General features: G+C 44.0%; 1 protein-coding gene across 1 annotated transcript; it reads right to left on the bottom strand.

The window, feature by feature from the left end:
• Nucleotides 1-12,109: 12,109 nt before the first annotated feature.
• On the bottom strand, nt 12,110-20,156 carry RRM2 (ribonucleotide reductase regulatory subunit M2). The gene is made up of 10 exons (XM_028722524.2): nt 19,934-20,156; nt 19,359-19,436; nt 17,847-18,005; nt 17,587-17,703; nt 16,207-16,340; nt 15,693-15,787; nt 15,459-15,592; nt 14,637-14,741; nt 14,385-14,498; nt 12,110-12,899 (listed from the first exon to the last, which is right to left on the bottom strand). The coding sequence occupies exons 1-10, from the start codon at nt 20,042-20,044 to the stop codon at nt 12,747-12,749; spliced, it is 1,200 nt and encodes a 399-aa protein (XP_028578357.1). The 5' UTR covers nt 20,045-20,156; the 3' UTR covers nt 12,110-12,746.
• Nucleotides 20,157-21,292: the final 1,136 nt, after the last annotated feature.

Consider the following 21,292-nt stretch of genomic DNA (forward strand, 5'->3'; position numbering starts at 1 on the left):
TTCGTCCCAGGGAGATTAGCAGTGACACAGTGGCATATTCAGACGTGCAGGGTCCCCTTGTGATAGTCACAACACAGCCACGCCCCTTCCAAGATTATACAATAGTCTTATAATTCTACAATAATAATTAAGCGGTCTTCAAACAGCAACTGGACATCTACCTTAAAGACTTAAAACCATGGAGAGACCTGGTCTGAACAAAGACATTGGATTCTTATCTCATTATACATGACAAAGCCATTTTTCACCTTCTCACCCCTTGCTTTTTCCTGTAAGACCTATTGCAGTCATTAAGAGTCGTCAACAGGCTCATCACAGCTATCTGCCAATCACCCATTCCCACCACCCTTCTGAGTAATACCCCTCCCCACCTTCTCACTATATAGAAGGATCTGGCAACTTCTGTTTCAGTGTATCTGAAGAAGTGTGCATGCACACGAAAGCTCATACCAAGAACTAACTTAGTTGGTCTTTAAGGTGCTACTGGAAGGAATTTTTTTTGTTTTGACTATGGCAGACCAACACGGCTACCTATCTGTAACTGGACATCTACCTGTTGGACATGTTCCTAGCTCCATTTCCTGCAAAGCCCCACCAACTATGATTCTATAAGCCAGCATCTGGAGAAACCATTGGCGTCCTTTTATCTTTTTCCTATGGCTCTGTTTTAAGCTGTGTGGCCAGTAACCTGACAGACTGCTCAAAGCCAGAGTGGAATTTGGTCAGGGGAGGAAAAAAGCTCACCCATCTTCCAGTGATGGTGAACAGGCATTGAAAGAAGTGAAAGGCAATGAGCTAAGGCAGGATTTGTTGTTGTTGTTCCATTGCATTCCATATATCAAGCACATCCAACTTCCAAGAGACTACTCCCACTATTAAAAAAAAACTGGCAGTGATCTACCGATTGGGATTGGATTCACCAGAGTATTGTTGAGCTTTTTGCGGGGGAGGATCAGCAAAAGCAAAAGTTGTTCCATATATAAGAACAATTTCAAATCCAGTACAGTGGTACCTCGAGTTACATATGCTTCAGGTTACAGACTCCTCTAACCCAGAAATAGTACCTTGGGTTAAGAACTTTGCTTCAGGATGAGAACAGAAATCATGTAGTGGCGGCGCAGCAGCAGGAGGCCCCATTAGCTAAAGTGGTGCTTCAGGTTAAGAACAGTTTCAGGTTAAGAACGGACCTCCGGAACGAATTAAGTACTTAACCCGAGGTACCACTGTACATATGCCGATAGGGTTAAAGACAGCAGAGGACAACATGGTGGACCGGCTGCGTTCACTGGGCCTCGGTGACAGCTGTGTTGCCACTGGATATTGGGGGCGGGAAGGTCTTGCCGCTTCCCTACTTTTCTTCCAAGGTTGCAGCTGTTGGGCAGCTAGGTGAGCACTGCTGCCTCACCACATTGTTACTGGATAAATATCTCCACATAAAAGACTTCCTGAAAAAAGGAAGATAGAGGCAGCACCTGCCTGATATGCTACAGGAGAGAGTTCCAAAGGCTAGGAGCCACCACACTAAAGGCTCGGTTCCTATATTGTGTGGAACAGACCTCTTCAGGAAGGCATAGATGGGGCGATGCTATATGTTAAGTAAGGTACCCTGGTCCCATACCCTATAGGATTCTTGCAGGTACTTTTTGGAATTGGGCAATCTTCACTGCTTCGGCCAGTCCTTGATGTACATAGACCTCAGTACAGTCCCTGTGGGACTTGTAGGAGTCAGGAGTTCTGAATTAAAGGAGCTGTGCTTACTAACTTTCCACGCACAAGAAGAAAGTGTGCTAGAAATATTTAAGTGATGAAGCGGGTTCTTCATTGTAGGCTGTATTATTCTAGCTCTGGATTTAAGCTAGATCCCATTTGTGTTGAATGAATTCAGAGGCAGGCAGCAAAAAAACCCAAGTGGGCAGAAACACAACAGAACTTGTCAGATATGGCAGAATGGCTGCCGTATAAAAGAGGGCAAAGACTTGTTTGCTGCTGCCCTAGAGGGGAAGGGCTAGATCTAACGGGCTGAAGTTACTGGAAGTACGCTTCACGTGAATGTTTTAATTTACTATTAACTCAACTCGTAGCATGTTCACATATAAACAGCAGAAGACACGACACAATAGCCTTTTCTTTTTCTTTTTTGTATTGCTGTGTAAACAACGAACCCAAACACAGCTGGAATTGCAAAGAAAGCATTTTCAAGTTACGAGGTCACAGCTTCCAGATAGGCCGTGAAGTTCAACACCTCTCTTTCGCTGGTTTAGTGCTGTTTTGGGATTTAGGGGTTTGTGCTGTGGCTGTTGTTGAGCTCTTATCAGTTTTACACTCTATATTGGCCCAATGTCAATACTAATTGTCCCTCATGTGAATTGTCAATTATAACAAGGTTGTTCTGTGGATAAATAATAAGATTATTTAATGGAAAGACAAAAAGCGACCAGTAGACTTATTTCAATTTGCCTGGCAAAGGGGGAATCTGTGTGTATCTGTTGCTCCTTCGCATGCAAGCGTGCACAGACCTGGCTTTTCCCATTTTTGGCTGGGAATAGGGTTCTCCCCCTTTCGGTGATCAGCTTATTCTGCCTGGAATACTCACCTGACCCATTTCATGATTGACACAAGTCTCTCTCTTCTCTCCCAGTGGCATGGGAGCGGGGAAGAGACACTTGGTTATGGATTGAAGGGATATAGGATGGATCATGTGTACTGTTCCCCCATAATACCCATAGTCTGCCCATATCTCCATCCCATTTTGACTGTTCTGCTGGCAGAACAACCCTGCCAACATAATATTCCACTGGCATATTTTTCACAAGTAGCCAATCTTGTATTCCCCTGGCATAGCAGGGTCCCCACTTAATCTTATAGGCCTGCAGTAGGAGGCCAGACTAGGTCCACTAGATCTCCCCATTTGATCCATTATGTGGTTTGGGTGCATTCACTCGTCCATCCCGACATAAAACATCAGGTGCAGGAGAGGGAAACGATGGCTACAATGGCACAGTGGTTCATTGTGTCTGCTGTTAACTAGAAGGCTGGTGGTTCGAGCCCACACAGGGATGGCTGCGAGCAGGATTCCTGCTTTGCAGGGGCTGAACTAAATGACCCTCGTAGTCCCTTCCAACTCTACAGTTCTACGATTCTATGAAAGTGACCTGTAGAGGGTTGGCCATTTCTCAAACCGGTCCTCCAGTATGATCCCACTTCCCCACTTCTGCTAAAAGGCCCTAAGTCGGTGGATCTTGAGTATAGGATTATGTCCGAAATTGCTGCTTATAGCCATTTTCAAAACCTCTGTGAGTAGGGGTGTGCTGTGTTTTAAATGTGATTTATGGAAATACTTTCAGGATACGCTTACTTTCTTTGTAAATCTCAAAATCGCATTCCAGTTGTAGCATTAAAAATTTAGCCTGTTTCAATTTGACCTCATCCTGGCTGTCATATAATGCGGCCCAGTATTTGTGTTAGAATGCAATTATACAGCACTGCAAGAGATGGCCTATCGTTATTCAACACAGGATATTAAAATTATACTGCAGACAGGCTCTGGTACCCTGTCCAAAAGGATTGCTTCCCTTAAAAAAAACTGCATAAAATATTATTTCATTTTCTTGCTTGTTGCTGCACATTTTGCCCATGAATATCTGCAAGCAATAAAGGCAGATCCTTAAGAGCTCAGTGGTTGTCCAACCATGGGGTGCCCACTCTGCTTTGGGAAAGATAGGAAAGGACAAAATGGACCTCAACAGCAAGACAGGGAGGGGCTTCCATTTCCTGGTATCTCTTCCTCTCTCTGTTGCTTCCTGCTTTTCAGGGAGGGTGGGGGTTACTAAAGTTTGGTGTCATTGTTTACACAAACATACTATATGTTATGTACTGAAGTTCTCACCCTGGGCCAGCAGGGGGATATTGTAGATAGTTTTCACTCAGGTCCGCATATGCAAATAAGGGATTGAAAGTGACATTCAGTGATTGGCTATTTACAGAAAGTTGCTACTGTTGTGTTGTAGTGGAGCTCTATATAAGCAGCCTGGCTGAACCCTTCAGTTCTGTTCTGGCCTATGAATAAACAAGAGCTGTTTGAAGAATCGCTGTGTCATCTGATATGTTCTCCCACAACTTAACACTATATGAGCTTATCATTTGGGTTTTTTAAAAAACATAGTGGGGAGAGGGAGGAGTTGTGCTATTAAAAGCTTTAAGTAAATTTTGCTAGGAGCACATTCACACAAATACGAGAACGTGCATATACGGTTAGATTTTTAAAAAGCATTAAATGACTTGTAAATGTCTATACATGCACACAAATATAGTACATAAGCATAACTCCCCAAGCAGAGTAAAAGAAATAATCAGGATCATCATGCTGCCCTCTGGTGACAAATGCTTGCACCACACATCTTAATTCAAGGCCTGCAATTCTACGTAACGGCGTGTGGTGAATGAATTAAAAACATCTTTCAGAAGAGACCCTGAAGTTAGCCTGCACTATACATGGTAGACTAAAGCCGTTTGAGGTTTCAGATTTCAAGATGTTCTGCCAGTAGCATTGTAAAACATGTCTTCCATTCAACATTCATCTTTAAAAAACACAGACAACTATGTATATAATTCAAGATTATGAGCACTGGGGGTAGAAACCAGAATTGCATTGCCTCAGCAGGAGGATCACCTACTCCTTTGTCAAAGGAAATGTGCACCGTTTTCTAAATGTGTAGAATTCATTCATTCTAATGACCCATGTCTTTAACTAACAGCAGCCTCTGCAACACAACACATTGCTTTATCCACACCCTCCAACATTTCTCTGATGAAAATAGGGACATCTGCTCCATAGCAATAATAACAATGGTAATGATAATTTTATCATTTATATCCCACCCATCTGACTGGGCAGGCTCAGCCATGCTGGGCAGCTTCCAACATATATAGAAATATAGTAAAACATTGAACATAAAAAAACCACTTCCCTATACAGAGTGTCTTCTAAAGGTTGTATTGTTACTTCTCTCCTTAGCTCAGTGGACACACAACTCCATACCCTCCAACATTTATCTGATGCAAATAGCAACATCCTAAGGAAAAGTGGGACATTCCAGAATCAAATAAAAAACTAGGACGGTTTCTATAAATCTGTGACAAGGTATGCACTTTTGTAAACCAATAAAAATAATTTAAAAACAAAAACACCCTTCCATATGCAGGTGAAACATGCTGCAGAGCCAGAGGAGAGCTCACAAGAGTTTGGATACACAGGAACTCCAAAGAAAGACTCCCAAACCTTTAACAATTTATTAAAGAAGGGTACAAACTTACAGCAAAGGTCCAATGGTTCCTGGCTCAATCCTGCTCACAGTATTCCATGAGACAGACTCCACAGCGAGAAGAAAGCTTGTCCACACCTAACTAAACATACATACAACCTTTATAGGGCCAGGCAGGCGACATCACAAGGGAACACAGGTGGCTGGTATCAACCATTACCTCCCCCTTCAGCTACAAATCAAAGCACGTGAAACAAATGGGCTCAACGCTACAGCTGCTACCAATTAGGCAGGGATCTTGACATTAATATGCTGCTTCCAGACCAGCAAGCCTTTTGAGGTCAACACAAGAGGGCTGTCTTCAGGTGTCAAATAGTTGTTTATTTCCTTGACATCTGACAGGAGGGCGTGCCCACAGGGTGGGCGCCACGACTGAGAAGGCCCCTCTGCCTGGTTCCCTGAAACCTCACTTCTCTCAGTGAGGGAACCGCCAGAAGGCCCTTGGAGCTGGACGATGGGGGTGGAGACGCTCCCTCACATCAGGTGCGACACTACCGGAAAAAAAAGCGATGTAACTTCAGGGAAGAGTTGAGCAGGTAGTCTGGTTGTAAGCTTTTCTGACTGAGAGAAGAGGCTGCGTTAAAACGATTGCATTGCCAAGGTTTGGTTTGTACAGTTGTTCCTTGGATCCCTAACGCCTTGGTACTCGGACGTTTTGACTCCCAAACGCCGCAAACCCGGAAGTTAAGCGTTCCAGTTTGTGAACATTCTTTGGAACCTGAACATCCAACAGAGCTTCCTGCAGCCAATCGGAAGCCGCGCTTTGGTTTACGAATGTTTTGGAAGTCAAACAAACTTCTGGAACGGATTCCATTCGACTTCCAAGGTACGACTGTACTGGGAAATGTTTGTATGTCAGTGTCCACTCTTGGTGGGCATGCCATGAAGGGTACTCCTACTGTCTGCGCAGGGGGGAACCACACCTACAAAGTGAGACTTGCTTTACTCCGGTTGCAGAGGTGCTGGGGGGCAGGTTTAGCTGGAAGAGGTGGGCCAAGGGACCACCTCTACCCAGTCCAAAAAGCCCCAGCAGGGGCAGCAGAGAACTAGGATTGCTTTACCCAGTTGCTTAGAGTAGGCCCATTGAAATAAATAGGACTTGGGTTACTCATGTTTGCATCTCATTTGTTTGATGTATAGCTAAGTCCTGATCCAACGCAATACATTTTTACAGGTAGTACCATGGAAAACGTAGCCTTAGGCAATGCTTGGAAGCATCACTTATGGCGTAGAAGGAATCTTGCCTGTATACAGTTGCAGTGGTACCTCAGGTTACATACGCTTCAGGTTACAGACTCCGCTAACCCAGAAATGGTGCTTCAGGTTAAGAACTTTGCTTCAGGATGAGAACAGAAATCGTGCTCTGGCGGCGGCAGCGGGAGGCCCCATTAGCTAAAGTGGTGCTTCAGGTTAAGAACAGTTTCAGGTTAAGAATGGACCTCCGGAACGAATTAAGTACTTAACCTGAGGTACCACTTTATACAGAATCTATCATTGTGGAGATACATGGGTGGAATTTACACACTTGTGAAAACGCTTTTTTTAAAAAAAAATATTTTGAAAAATACATTGAATTTGCCATAGCTCACTGTCGCCATCTAATGTCACATTTGTATATTGCAATTTGCAACACACTTAAAACGTTTCATTTGCAGCTGTATAGCGGAGTCCATGCAGCGTTTGGAACAGCTAGGCCAATCTAATGCAGACTTCCTCAAACTCGGCCCTCCAGATGTTTTAAGACTACAATTCCCATCATCTCTGACCACTGGTCCTGCTAGCTAGGGATCATGGGAGTTGTAGGCCAAAAACATCTGGAGGGCCGAGTTTGAGGAAGCCTGATCTAATGAATATCTAAATCAGATACGAAATGTGTAAAGATTAAAAACCTACCCTAGAAATGGAACACGACTTGCCTACCCATCATGCACGAAGTTTTCATTTTGACAAGGGAAAGCATTTCTATAAAGATTATTTTTTAAAAAGAAATATTGTTAGGCAGGTGCTTCAATGCTTGCCAGCTCCACTAGTACATGAACAAAAAATCTCAATGACCTGCTATACAACATTACTGTTCTGGAAAGGTACCCATAGCTGTGATTTAGTGCAAATGGAAATCTGGCACAACTCTAATCTGACTATAGCAGCTGCGATAGGAGCAGCATAAGGGAGGAAAGCTTTCCCCCGTGCAAATCAAACAGGGAAATTGTTAAGATTTCAGATAAACCTGTGGTTTTCCTTGATGCACACAATATGCCGCGGTTCTTTTCCCCCTTTTAGTAGAAGTCTGTCGGGCATAATAATGGAGATTTCTGCCATTTGGCTCTTTGCCATCTGATTGTTGGGGGGGGGGTATCAAAGATAAACCCACCTCTTAGAAATTGCACATTTCTGAGAGTGGCTACTCTAGATGGTATCTTTGGTATTGCATTTCCTCAGCGACTTCAGATTATAGGTTAAAATGCACCTACATGGAGGAATCTCCTCTTGGTTGGCAAATTTAATATACAGTGGTACAGTACCTCAGGTTACAGACGCTTCAGGTTAGACTCCACTAACCCAGAAATAGTGCTTCAGGTTAAGAACTTTGCTTCAGGATGAGAACAGAAATCATGCTTCGGTGGCACAGCAGCAGCAGGAGGCCCCATTAGCTAAAGTGGTGCTTCAGGTTAAGACCAGTTTCAGGTTAAGAACGGACCTCCGAAACGAATTAAGTACTTAACCAGAGATACCACTGTACTACAGTTACACATTTATGTACCCCTCCCTGTGTGGGAAGAACGGGCAACAAAAATAACCCCAAACCTTAAAAAACACTTGGGTAAGATTCTTCATCAGGGCTTCCCTACTGATATGGTTGAGAGTTGTAGTTTGATAATCCAATCAGCCCAAGCCACCACGACCAAGAGGGAGTTTTGAGTCCAGCAACATGTGGGGAGCCAGATGTAAGCCATAACTGAGCTATGCTAATAGGATGTATTATTATTACAGTACAAACAATCAGCTTCTTAAGCCTGGAGTATTTGTAGAACTGGAGTTGAAGCTTGATAAAGAACTGAATCTGAATTCCTTTGAACCAGTGTTTAATCTCATATGTAGTTTGTGGCTTTCAATATATTGGTGGTGAATAGAAGCTGATTCTCTCAAGGCTCACTCATTTTCCTTTATACACAGACCACCTCTGTAGCTGTCCTATGGGAACAAGGGTGACAGCCATCGCCAGGTTTGTGTAGGTCCTCCACCAGGCTATGGGGCAGCCCTAGCCCCCCCCCCCCTCTCTCATGTTCCACAAGTCTACTGGCCGAGTAAGGCTGGCTAGGAACTACTTCCCTACCAACAGCCTGTGTCATCCATAGTGCTGCTCAGCTTAGCTAGGTAGACTGGATGCAAAGAATAACCGACTTCAATAAGTTTGTAGAAGAGGGACAATGTTTCAGCAGATGAAGCTTGTCCTTCAACAGCAAGTAGCCCCTCTTCTGCTTTTCCCATCATTTCTGGTCACCCTGCTAGGAACACAGCTCATATCAGAAAATGTTGAGCCAGCAGCACTAGCCTCATTCAGTGACAGCAACGGGGGAAGAATCACTGCAATACAGTGGTGCCTCGCAAGACGAAATTAATCCGTTCCGCGAATCTCCTCGTCTTGAGGTTTTTTCTTCTTGCGAAGCACGGCTATTAACGGCTTAGCGGCTATTAACAGCTTAGCGGCTTTAAGAAAAAGGAAAACTTGCAAGCCCATAGGGAAATTAGTCTTGCGGAACGACTCAAAAAACGGAAAACCCTTTCATTCTAGCGAGTTTTTCGTCTTGCGAGGCATTCGTCTTGCAGGGCACCACTGTACATAAAATAGTTGCCAGCTAAGTTTCGCCCCATGGACCCAGATATGTGTGCAGGGTCAGGAACTACTTGCATTTGCGAGAGAAAAAACTGAGCGTGTGTCAGATTTTGGCCAAATATTTGGTTACAAGTTTCCATTTTTGATGCCCACAGTTTAGGCAACTGGTATAGTTCAGGCTGCATGCTTTATGTAGAAACATACAATAACTTCTGAACCTTCCTTTGTTCTCAGCTACGTGCCTGCTACTCCAGAAGAGATTAAGAGGATTAAATAAAATTCCCCCAAAGGTATTGTTTCTCTGGGGGCATCTAACAAGCACCTCAGTGTAATTCCTGCTGTTAAGACATAATTGCCCCCCTTCAGACTGGCAACAGTAGCTCATAACACTAGAGAAACCTTAATACCAAAACCATCTCGCTGGCATTTTCTCTACCTTCTAAGGATTTTCAATAAATGAAAAGCCCTCTTTGCTTCTGGCACAAAGTTATACCGTGTACAGGATGCAATAGAAGATGAGAGCCAGTAATTGGCAAAGACTGCAAGGACATTTAGTCAAGCCATGATTATGAATATGTGGAGAATAAAATGAACTGATTCTGATCCTAGGAAGTATAGTGGTACCTTGGGTTAAGAACTTAATTCGTTCTGGAGGTCTGTTCTTAACCTGAAGCACCACTCTAGCTAATGGGGCCTCCTGCTGCCGCTGCGCCGCTGCTGCATGATTTCTGTACTCATCCTGAGGCAAAGTTCTTAACCCGAGGTACTACCGGTATTTCTGGGTTAGCGGAGTCTGTAACCTGAAGCGTCTGTAACCCGAGGTACCACTGTAAAAGGGCTTCAGCACATTGCTGCCTTTGTGTTTGAAATAAATAACACCCAGGCTTACCAATACTTTGAAGGGACAGAGAAATAGCAAGGAGTCTAATTGATAAGAGTAGAATTTACTCCGATGGGACTTGTAAATCATAAAGAACATTAGAATGTACACAAGGCAGCTTAATGTCACAATCCAAAGTATTCCCTTCTGGTTATAGAAGGGGCTTCCAATCTAGTGCATTTGGATTGCCGCTTTAAATTAAAATCAGAGCCAGTTCCCTTTAGCCTTGGCAGGATGCATGGCAAGACCTAGCTCTAAGTTTCAGAGAAAGTGACAGTAGGCAATGTCCTCTAGCTCAGTTTGTAGCCATGTAAATTTAGAATACAGTGGTACCTCGCAAGACGAATGCCTCGCAAGACAAAAAACTCGCTAGACGAAAAGGTTTTTCCGTTTGCGAGTTGCCTCGCAAGACGAATTTCCCTATGGGCTTGCTTCGCAAGACGAAAAAGTCTCGCGACTTTGTTTCCTTTGTCTAAATAATAATTCGCAAGATGAAAAATTCGCTAGACGACAAAACTTGCGGAACGAATTAATTTCGTCTTGCGGGGCACCACTGTACCCAATTCTGTGCAACTATGGTGGCCATAATTTAACCCAGGGGTAGGAAGACTATGGCACTTCAGATGTTGGCTGCCACACCCATAATCTCTGGCCATTGGTGATGCTGGCAGACCTTAAAATCTAATATATGAATGCCCACTTTGATATTCCATTGGCTGCTACTTGTGGCAAGAGTTCCATTTAAGTCAGCAGTTTATAATAGAGCACTTTTTATTCACAATATTTATATGCTTACGGTTTGAGGAAAATGCATTAAGCAGCTCTCGTCTCCAAGTTGCAGAGATGTTTGTCAACTGGCTGACAAAGACCTGTCTGTAGGTTTTGACATCTGTCCCAGCTTGCAATACTTCTTCCCACACTTTTCAGAGTTAAGGTTTAACATTAGCATGTAGAAAAACTGGCTGGCTTACAGCTAAACATGTATTTCTGCAGTCACTATAAACAGCAGATGCAATCGATGTAGATAGGACCCACTCAGCTGGTGACAGTCCAAGCAAGATGGCAAGCTCCTCCCCATAGCCACACTCCATCAGACTAGTGCAGGGACCCTACGTACATGCAGAGCACACGGGAGTTTATTTGCAATCTTCATTTTGTGCCCAATGTTTTACTCCTCCCACAATATCTGAAATGCCTACTGGAGTCATTTTTTTGTTTGTTTAGGAAGGCTTCTCCCGAGGCGTAACCCAGACATTTATGGAATATCAGCTTTATATGAGGATGCTGTTCCGTTCTTATAGGGACATGGGTGGCACTGTGGGTTAAACCAGAGCCTAGGACTTGCTGATCAGAAGGTCGGTGATTCAAATCCCCGTGACCGGGTGCGCTCCTGTTGCTCGGTCCCTGCTCCTGCCAACCTAGCAGTTCGAAAGCATGTCAAAGTGTAAGTAGATGAATAGGCACCGCTCTGGTGGGAAGGTAAACGGCGTTTCCGTGCGCTGCTCTGGTTCGCCAGAAGCGGCTTAGTCATGCTGGCCACATGACCCGGAAGCTGTACGCTGGCTCCCTCTGCCAATAAAGCGAGATGAGCGCCGCAACCCCAGTCGGTCATGACTGGACCTAATGGTCAGGGTCCTTTTACTGTTCCGTTCTTAGAGCATACAGATGGTTTGTTTTTATTTCGCTGGATTCATAAGGTTTTTAGAGTGTTTCATTGCTTTTGGACTTGTACACCACTTTGATGGCTATGTTGTGAAGCAGCCCGCATGTCCCTTTCCCCTTCAATAAAGCAAACTCAATTTACTTATTTGCCCACTCCCCCCCCCCTTTTGCCTTCAACGGTTGTACATATTCAGCCATTCACACACATCCAGGTCATTGGCAGAAATACCTCACCATCCCCCCTCCAGAATGGGAAGGAAGTGTAGGCCTTTACAGTAGTTATATCCCAAAACACTGGTCATTCAGAACAGGGTTAGAAGCAATTGCAGCTCAACCAAGGTTTTAAAAGGCCAGCAAGGAAAGCTGGGAGTGGAAGAGAGAAAAAGGTGCACATTCAGAAGGCAACTCAACAGCATTTGATCCAGCAGTTTGAAAACTGGAGCTTTATTCAAGTTTTTACTTCTATACAAAGTCTACTTTTATCGGAAGCCATACACATCCGAGAGATTTTCATTTCAGCACTTCGGGTATTTAATTTACATGCAAGTAAATCAGAGAAATGAAGGTGAAAAGCAGTCTAAAAAGAGTTCATTCTAAACTCCCACATTACCACAGCCTTTTCAAGGAATTGTAGGACAGACCTTTATTATTAAAGTGCCATATTTATGTACAAATTATTAAAATAGTAAATAAAGACTTAAAACCTGCTAAGAGGCAATGTGGTTATGTAGCTTCTGCAGCTTGTCTACAGCCCATAGAAGAGGCCCTGAAACTGCCATTTTCTATACAGCACCCCGTATAACTTGCTTTTCTGTGGAGGAACTACTGGTGACCTATGACCAGATAACGGAACAGACCAGCAAGCACCGATATTTCTGATAATCAAGCGACCCATGTATTGTACAAATACATTTATCAGCACCGGAAACAAACAAATTCTCAAACTTTTCTAAAGTACCACCACACATTATAAGAGCAAGGATTTTGAGGACAACTGGACAGACTGCTAGCTATTTCAAGCAAACCCCAAAACAGTCTTGGGTTCAATTTAGAAGTCTGCATCCAGAGTGAAAGAGTTGTCTGTAGGATTCGACATCACCCCCATCCTCTGATATTCTCCCACACGCTTTTCAAAGAAGTTAGTTTTACCCTCCAGTGAGATATTCTCCATGAAGTCAAATGGATTCTCAGCTTGGAATATCTGAAGACAAATAAAATCGACAACTTATGGGTCTTATCTAGGATACACAAACTGACAGGCAATGCTGAACATCATACAAATAACCTTGTTAACATCTAGTCCCAAACAACCTACCGTATTTACTTGAATCTAATGCTCACCTTTTTTTGGCCAAATTATGTTGCGAAAATTGAGGTGCGCATTAGACTTGATTGCACATTTACATTCGCCAGCAAATACTTTTTTTGGGTTTCAAGGTTCTGAAAATTGAGGTGCGCATTGGTTCCACGGTGCATTTGACTCGAGTAAATACAGTACTTTTACACCTCTTATCTCCTGGTCCATAGCACCCTGGTTTCTGTTCATTCTGTACTATCTTTAGATCCCACAGCTTGTATCTGTAAGTCTCCCACCTGAATTCCAGTTCTATAAAATTTAACCAATTTCTTAAGACCCATCTGCTCTCTCTCTCCTGCTTTCCCTGATGGAAGTATCCATTTTTTATTTGCCTGTATCTTACCCTGAATGGTAAGGGACGCCGGTGGCGCTGTGGGTTAAACCACAGAGCCTAGGACTTGCCGATCAGAAGGTCAGCGGTTCAAATCCCTGCGACGGGGTGAGCTCCCATTGATCGGTCTCTGCTCCTGCCAACCTAGCAGTTTGAAAGCACGTCAAAGTGCAAGTAGATAAATAGGTACCGCTCCGGCGGGAAGGTAAACGGCGTTTCCGTGCGCTGCTCTGGTTCGCCAGAAGCGGCTTAGTCATGCTGGCCACATGACCCGGAAGCTGTACGCCAGCTCCCTCGGCCAATAAAGCAAGATGAGCGCTACAACCGCAGCGTCGGTCACGACTGCACCTAATGGTCAGGGGTCCCTTTACTTTACCTTTACCCTGAATGGTACATGTTCATGTATAACCTGCCTATTAATTACTGAGCAGAGCAAGCCAAGACCATCGTCCATCATTGCTTAGCTGGCTAATGTCTTGTGGATCACCTATGACCTGCAGATTACTGGAATCACTGCAAGAAGTTCTGGACCAAGTGGATTTTTGTTTTTGTTTGATTCAACAAGTGCAAATTTATGCCTTAACCATTTAGGGATCTCCTCTCTACCAGTACGGACCCTTGCTTTGTAAATATAAAAAGAATCAATAGACCAAGGACCTATAGAAAAATTAAGCAAGACTATGCAAGCATAACAGTGAGTCACTGCAAAAATAACCCAGCAGATTTAGCATTAAGAACATGAAATCCACAAGTCACGGATGGAAGGCTCAGTTATATGTAAAAGGGAACATCCCTTGAAAATGATAATCAAAACGACTTATGTACAAAAAAGCATTATAATGCACGTTCACCTTGAGTGCATTTTGGCAGAATATAAATTGAAATAAATAAACTGCACCCCTGAATTAGTCTGTTTCTTAATCACAAATTTCCACTAACGAGCCAGAGAGCAGTTGCTTAATGTTCATCCCTTAAGAGGCAAACAGCACAGAACTTACCTTGTTAAAACCTAGTTCCAGTATCAGTCTGTCTGCTACGAATTCAATATACTGCTTCATTAAAGTGCAATTCATGCCAATTAGCTTTACAGGCAGTGCTTCCGTCAAGAATTCCTGCATTTAAGTGAACAAGTATGTAAGTATGCAAATCTTACACCATCTAGACAATTTAACGCCCTGCTAACTTTTAAGCTTTCCGTACCCTTTTTCTGCAGGCACTTTTTGCCACCACCAGAAAGACTTGCCAATTACCTGTTCTATCCTGACAGCATTAGTGATGATCTCTTTCACTCTTTCCTCAGATGGTTTGTGTACCAAGTGCTTGAACATTAGGCAAGCAAAATCGCAGTGCAAGCCCTGGGAAAAAAAATAATTGGGATATTTCAGAGAACTGCTGGGGGGTGGGGAATGCAGTTTTCCTCTTTATCATCAGCAAACCTGAAAAGCCTGAAACAGTAGAGTGGCTGTAACAAGTAATAAGATTTCTGCATAGGTTCCATATGAACAATACTTTGGGCGATCTTCAGCTTTCCATGGCTGCCAGCAATGCAAATTAAATTCATTTTCATTCTCAGTGAGCTTTCCTCTCAAACATTCTTCCATCTAGCAGAATTAACCTTTAGGTGGAAGTTATGTGCTCAAGTCATCAATAATAATTAGATACTGTGAAAGATTTAAATGAATTTCCTGGGGAGGGGGGGCTTAATGAAAGAACAGGCAAACAGTGCCCTGGGGTTACAGAGCTGAAGGGTTAACACCCCAGCTTTTGCCATACCAGGGGTCCAAGGGCTACTGGAAAGTTAAGACTCCCAGGAAGAACACCATAGCAAGGGGGAGGACCCCCCTCCCCCATTCTGTCCATCAGCCAAAGGAGCAGCTGCAGGCAGCTTTCTTCCCTCTCTGCCTGCCATACAGAAAACATTTAAGAATTCTTAAACTAAGAACTAGTTGCCACATTTGCTTTCTTTTTCCTCCTCCCTCCCAATCCCTTTTCCTTTTGTGTTACGCCTTTTAAGCATCTGAGAGAGCAGGAACAAAATAGTTTGATTAGCTAAATGGGAAGTTAAGCCTTACCTCGTCTCTGCTGATCAGTTCATTAGAGAAAGTGAGCCCAGGCATCAACCCTCGTTTCTTCAGCCAAAATATAGATGCAAAAGAGCCAGAGAAGAATATGCCTTCCACCGCAGCAAAGGCTACAACTCGTTCTCCTGTTGGGAGAAAAGCCCGTTGTTGATTTGGGTGATGAGATTTGTCAAACGTTGGAAAAGGACAGATGTGCCAGAAAGGAGAATCAAATGCAACACTCACCGTATGCTGCCTGTTTGTCCCCAATCCAGCGCATGGCCCAATCGGCTTTCTTTTTAACACAAGGCAAGGTTTCAACTGCATTGAACAGAAATTCCCTAAAATGATACAATAACACAACTAAGTGTACAATCTGTTGTAATGAGAGATTTGTATCCCACCCTCCCTTAGGCCGATAAATGAAGAGACCAGAAATTAGCAAGGATTAGAACCCAGGAATTAGAGAATGCAGCCTAACTAAAAGAAATCAATACAAATTATACAGCCAAAGCTCATGCTGTTTTACAGTCTCTATTGCAGTGAAATATACAAGAACGTTGAATAGGTAGGACTTTTTTTGCACATTTTGTAAGAGAATCAAGTGTCCTCCTACAATGCTAGTAAATTAAAAAAGCATGAACTTTTAAAAAAACATGACCTAGGCTTTGAAGCATTTTAATATTTATGCATATACTTTTTTTATAAAAAAAAAAATCACTATAGAATAAGAAAAGATTTGTCTCAAAACAACACTAACCTCTCTTTGGGGTCTTTGATATAAGTATCAATAAGTAAACTATACATTTCTGAATGGATGTTTTCCATGGCAATCTGGAAGCCGTAGAAACAGCGAGCTTCTGTGACCTGCACTTCTTGGCTGAATCGCTCCACCTAGAGGACACAACATACCATTTCAGTTATAAATGATACTTCTTTTGAAAAAAGTTTTTTTTAGAAAAAGACACTCCACCAGCAAAAGCTGATGGCAAGGTATGTCTGACAGCTGCCAGATTATGCAGCAGCATATTAGTCAAGTAATGAGATAGCATGATTTACAGACATCTCTGCAAGTGGAATATTACAGCAAGGGGCGGGGAGAGCCCAGATAGAAGGATATAAGGTAATTTAACTTTTTTTGGGAATGGAAATTTAGGGTACAGTGGTACCTCAGGTTACAGACTCCGCTAACCCAGAAATAGCACCTCGGGTTAAGAACTTTGCTTCAGGATGAGAACAGAAATTGTGCAGCGGTGGCGCAGTGGCAGCAGCAGGAGGCCCCATTAGCTAAAGTGGTACCTCAGGTTAAGAACAGTTTCAGGTTAAGAACGTAACTCCAGAACGAATTAAGTTCTTAACCCGAGGTACCACTGTATTACCTAGCCTTAAAATTTTTCAAGATCTAGCTGAGGTATTAGGAGTAGCAGAAAACTTTTCATCCAAGCTTTTAAAACAGCAAAAATTCAAAGCACCCAAATTCTGATCTACTGAAAGGCAATTGTCATACTCTTATTGAAAAACAGTGTGAGGACACAAAAAGGAGGACACTAAAACATATTGTTTGACTTGGGTTTTCAATACTCCTTCCATAACTATTTCCCTCTGGACAAGAGGAAACCTGGGACTCAGCTATATTAGTAAAAGAAACAATAATTTGAATGTATTATAAATGTGCAACAAGAGATGGCGCCAGAGAGCAAAGAAATTTTCTACACAATTTTCCATAGGGTTTTTCCCCCTTTTGTTATAATGATCTAATTTCTGACTTTTTTTATAGTGGGTTTTCTTCCTGTGTGTAGATCCACCCCGATAGCCATGCCATCTCAAGTTGTGAAACATGGAATATGAAAAACATGGGCTACTCATGTATGAACTGAATATTCCATTTGCCTAATGAAGACTTTTGAGAAGCTCAAAAAGCTTTCACATCTTTAAACTTTCTCCCGGTGCGGAGCTGCCCAGCGTATTAGGCGACTGGGCTTATAAGACAAATCCCCAAATTGCAGCTGCCAATTTGGGGGGTCGTCTAATATGCCCAGTCGCCTAATACGCCAGAAGCTACGATAGCTTGGATAGGAGGAAACATGAAGATGGTACTTTTAAGTTACTATGGAACCCAGAAGTTATTCTGCATACTTACCAAATTTTCATTGACAATGCCATCACTGGCGGCAAAGAACGCCAAGATGTGTGAAATGAAATATTTCTCTTCAGGCTTCAAGGATTCCCAGTGCCGGAGATCTTTGGAGAGGTCCACCTAAATATACAAAGCAGCCAATGAAAATGCAGTAATGTTAAGAGAATCTGAAATATGCCTATATGACTGCAATGCACCTCTGTCTGCTATCATGCCTGCATCCACTCAAACCTAGAAGGAAGGAGGGAACACAAGCCTCTCACCTCTTCAGCCGTCCAAAAGGATGCTTCTGCTTTCTTGTACATTTGCCAAATGTCATGGTACTGAATGGGAAAGATGACGAACCGGTTGGGATTCTCCCGAAGCAGAGGTTCATCTTGTACACTGTTTGAAGGCAGCTGTGTCACTCCTTTAGGTGCATCCTAAAGTCACAAATGCAATATATCAACCCATTCCTAAAATACATGAACGCAAGACCAAATCTCTCCTTTCTTGAAACGAAAAAGGAGTAGGGTTCTACACAAAAATGTAGACACAGAAAGGCTGACTTAGCACATGGGCAGGGTAAGTGATGGAAAGCTTAAAACCATTGTCAGATGTCAAGGAAATAAACATCTATTTGGCTTTTAGAAGATATCTGGAGGCAGCCCTGTTTAGGGAAATTTTTAATGTTTTATCATGCTTCTAATATTCTGTTGGGAGCTGTCCAGAGTGGCTGGGGCAACCCAGTCAGATGGGCAGCATGCAAATAATAAATTATTATTATTATTATTATTAGGCCATGGGCTTAAAAATGAATAAGGAAATAAGACTGAATTAAAACAATGACAAGAGAGCTATTGAGTGGAACTTGAATTACATCAGGAACTTTATAGTTATGAGGCAAAATGTATAACACAAGTGTGGGCTGGATTATTACCAAGGAGTGAGACACAAGGAAAGAGACGTTTGATTTAAACCCAGGTAAATTTTGACAAAAAATTAGAAACAAAAGGAACAGGCAAAGCAGATGGGATGGAGGTAAAACAGGCTAGACTTAAGAGTGAAAATTAATTGGGCAGCCAATATATAATCGTAATTTGGATGCCCTTATACAATGTGAGCTCAGATCTCTCTTGGAAACTTAGGAACCTAAAGGACATTTACCATCTCATACTGGCATTCTGTCAGGCTCATTCAGCCATGCATTCCCCTAAACTTGATCTTCATCCAACTTTTAAAATTCCCTTTTTAATTATTCTTTACAGCGGGCTTGTTTTAGGGAATGTTTTATACAGAAGTGCTTCTGACAGAATTGCTTCCTTTGCTGTGTGCTTTAATCACGCATTCGTTTTACGTTTATGAACCACTTAGAAGCAGTCACAGAAGGTAAGCAGATAAACCTAATTAATAATGACAAGAAAGTTAGAAAGTCAGAGAATCTAAGCCTTAAATCTACAGGCTGAAACCTGGGCAGAGGACTTCACCTAGGAGAAAATGTCGGTTATAGCAACCCAGAGGCTACTAATGCTTCAACCCCCGCCCCATAACCCTGCCCCACCCTTTCCTGGGGGCTTCCTGCGCCTTTGTATAATTCGAGCATTTGGCGCCAAATGCTCAGCCGGGGAGGCTAAGCAGCGCCCCCTGCAACTCGTATGACGGCGGGAACAGAAGCCTCCTCGCCACAAAACGACCCCCGAGATCAAGCGCCCCCCCCCCGATTTTAACACCTCCCCCCATAAATGGCTCCCCCTCCCCCACCAAGTCCGCTTTCCTCCTCCCAAGATGGCACTCACCGCCTCAAGGCCGGGCTCTTGAAATATCTTCCGCGCCGTTTTGGACGCCAGGACCCGGGTAGCGCTGAGCGACGGAGGCTGCAGGACCCCAAGGAGAGGGACACAAAAGGCCGATTAAAACCGCGCACTTTTAAGGGTGCGAAGGCAGAACAGAGGGAGGTCGCTTTTCTTTTTTAATGAAGCAAAGGAAGCGCCAAAATGAAGAAGACCTCCAAGACTCCTGCCATCTGTCAGGGGTGATCTAGTTGAGATTCCTGCATTGAAGGGGGTTGGGCTACATGACCCGGGGGGGGATCCCTTCCAACTCTACAATTCTGATTCAGTGGGGGGGGGGGGGCTCGGTTTTGACGACTCGCCATGGACTTTTGTGCTGCAAGGCAGCTCCGAGGACTAATTAAGGGGCATAAGGATAACGAGGGGGATCGCCTCCCCCTCCCCCACCCCCCCCCAAAGGCCTTGGTTGTCCTGGGCGCATTAATCAAGTTAAGGGAAGGCGCTTGGACTGCGCGGGAAGGAAATTAAGCCCTTCTTCCCCAGCCCGCCGACGGGCTCCCGGTTCCCCCTTCTCAACCCACCGTGTTCTCCTTGTCCTTCAGCGCCAAATCCTTCAGCGGCGGCAGTCGCGAATTGAGGCGCTGCTGCTCGTTGCGAGCCGAGAGCGGGCTGCGGGCGGAGGAGGAGATCATGGCCGGTGGCGGGCGAGAGAGAAAAGCGAGCGAGGCGAAGAGCGAGGCGGCGGCGGCGGCAGGAACCCTTCGCGACGCTGGGTGCGGATGGCAGTGGGAAGGAGGCCCCGGCCCGCTTGCTGCTTTATATGCGCTTCGAACTTGGCGCCAGAACGCCCGGCCGCCCAATCACAGGACGGAACCCTCTCCCCACCCCCCACCCGGCGCCTGCCATCGAATTAAACTGCGGCCAAGAAACCGCGGGAAGCTGCGGCGACGTTCCGCCCACTCTGCCCTTCCATTGGCTGAGCGTTCCAGCAACAAAGAGCTGCCGAACGCGGGAACCAGTAGCGATGCCGCTCCTTTTCCTCCGCCCCCCCTTTTCCTCCCATTCGCCTTTGCTCCTCTTTGTTCTCATTGGCTGAAAGGGCCGCGCCCTTTAAAATGTTGCTCGTCTGACCCTGCTGGAACTGCCTGTCAACCTGCGGCGTTTCCAATTGGTTAGAGAAAACTGATCACGTGGCGTTTTTCTCTTTTTTTTTGTCCCTCTTCTTTCGTCTCCGTTGGTAGATGATATCCTAATATTGGAAGCACAATAAATTATTATTAGTAGTAGTAGTAGTAGTAGTAGTAGTAGTAGTAGTAGTAGTATTATATCTTTACCATTATTGGTTTATTATTATTTCCAATTGCCAGCTGCAGCCTCTCAAATACTTACTGTTCTGTGACTCAGTGTTATTTTTGTTGTTGTTTAGTCGTGTCCGACTCTCCGTGAGCCCATGGACCAGAGCATGCCAGTAGTCCTCCACTACTTCCTGCAGTTTGGTCAAACTCATGCTGGTAACCTCGAAAACACTGTCCAACCATCTCGTCCTCTGTCGCCCCCTCCTCCTTGTGCCCTCCATCTTTCCCAGCATCAGTGTCTTCTCCCGGGAGTCTTCTCTTCTCATGAGGTGGCCAAAGTACTGGAGCCTCAGCTTCACGATCTGTCCTTCCAGTGAGCACTCAGGGCTGATTTCCTTAAGAATGGATGCGTTTGATCTTCTTGCAGTCCATGGGACTCTCAAGAGTCTTCTCCAGCACCATAATTCAAAAGCATCCATTCTTCGGCGATCAGCCTTCTTTATAGTCCAGCTCTCACTTCCATACATCACTACTGGGAAAACCATGGCTTTAACTATACGGACCTTTGTTGGCAGTGTTATTACCTTTGAGTAAATGCTCTTAGAGTGTGTTTCCAGGTATGTTTGAAAGGTAGATCTTGAGTTT

This window comes from Podarcis muralis, chromosome 3 (genome assembly GCF_964188315.1).
Source record: "Podarcis muralis chromosome 3, rPodMur119.hap1.1, whole genome shotgun sequence".
NCBI classification, from domain to species: Eukaryota; Metazoa; Chordata; class Lepidosauria; order Squamata; family Lacertidae; genus Podarcis; species Podarcis muralis.

What these genes read in the sequence shown, in the direction of transcription:
- RRM2 (XM_028722524.2), bottom strand. Translation starts at nt 20,044, where the DNA reads ATGATCTCCTCCTCCGCCCGCAGCCCGCTCTCGGCTCGCAACGAGCAG. An exon ending in CCTTTTGGACGGCTGAAGAG is followed by an intron (nt 17,704 to 17,846) that starts GTGAGAGGCTTG and finishes TTGTATATTTAG; the next exon opens with GTGGACCTCTCCAAAGATCT. An exon ending in AACTGATCAGCAGAGACGAG is followed by an intron (nt 14,742 to 15,458) that starts GTAAGGCTTAAC and finishes TTTTTTTCCCAG; the next exon opens with GGCTTGCACTGCGATTTTGC.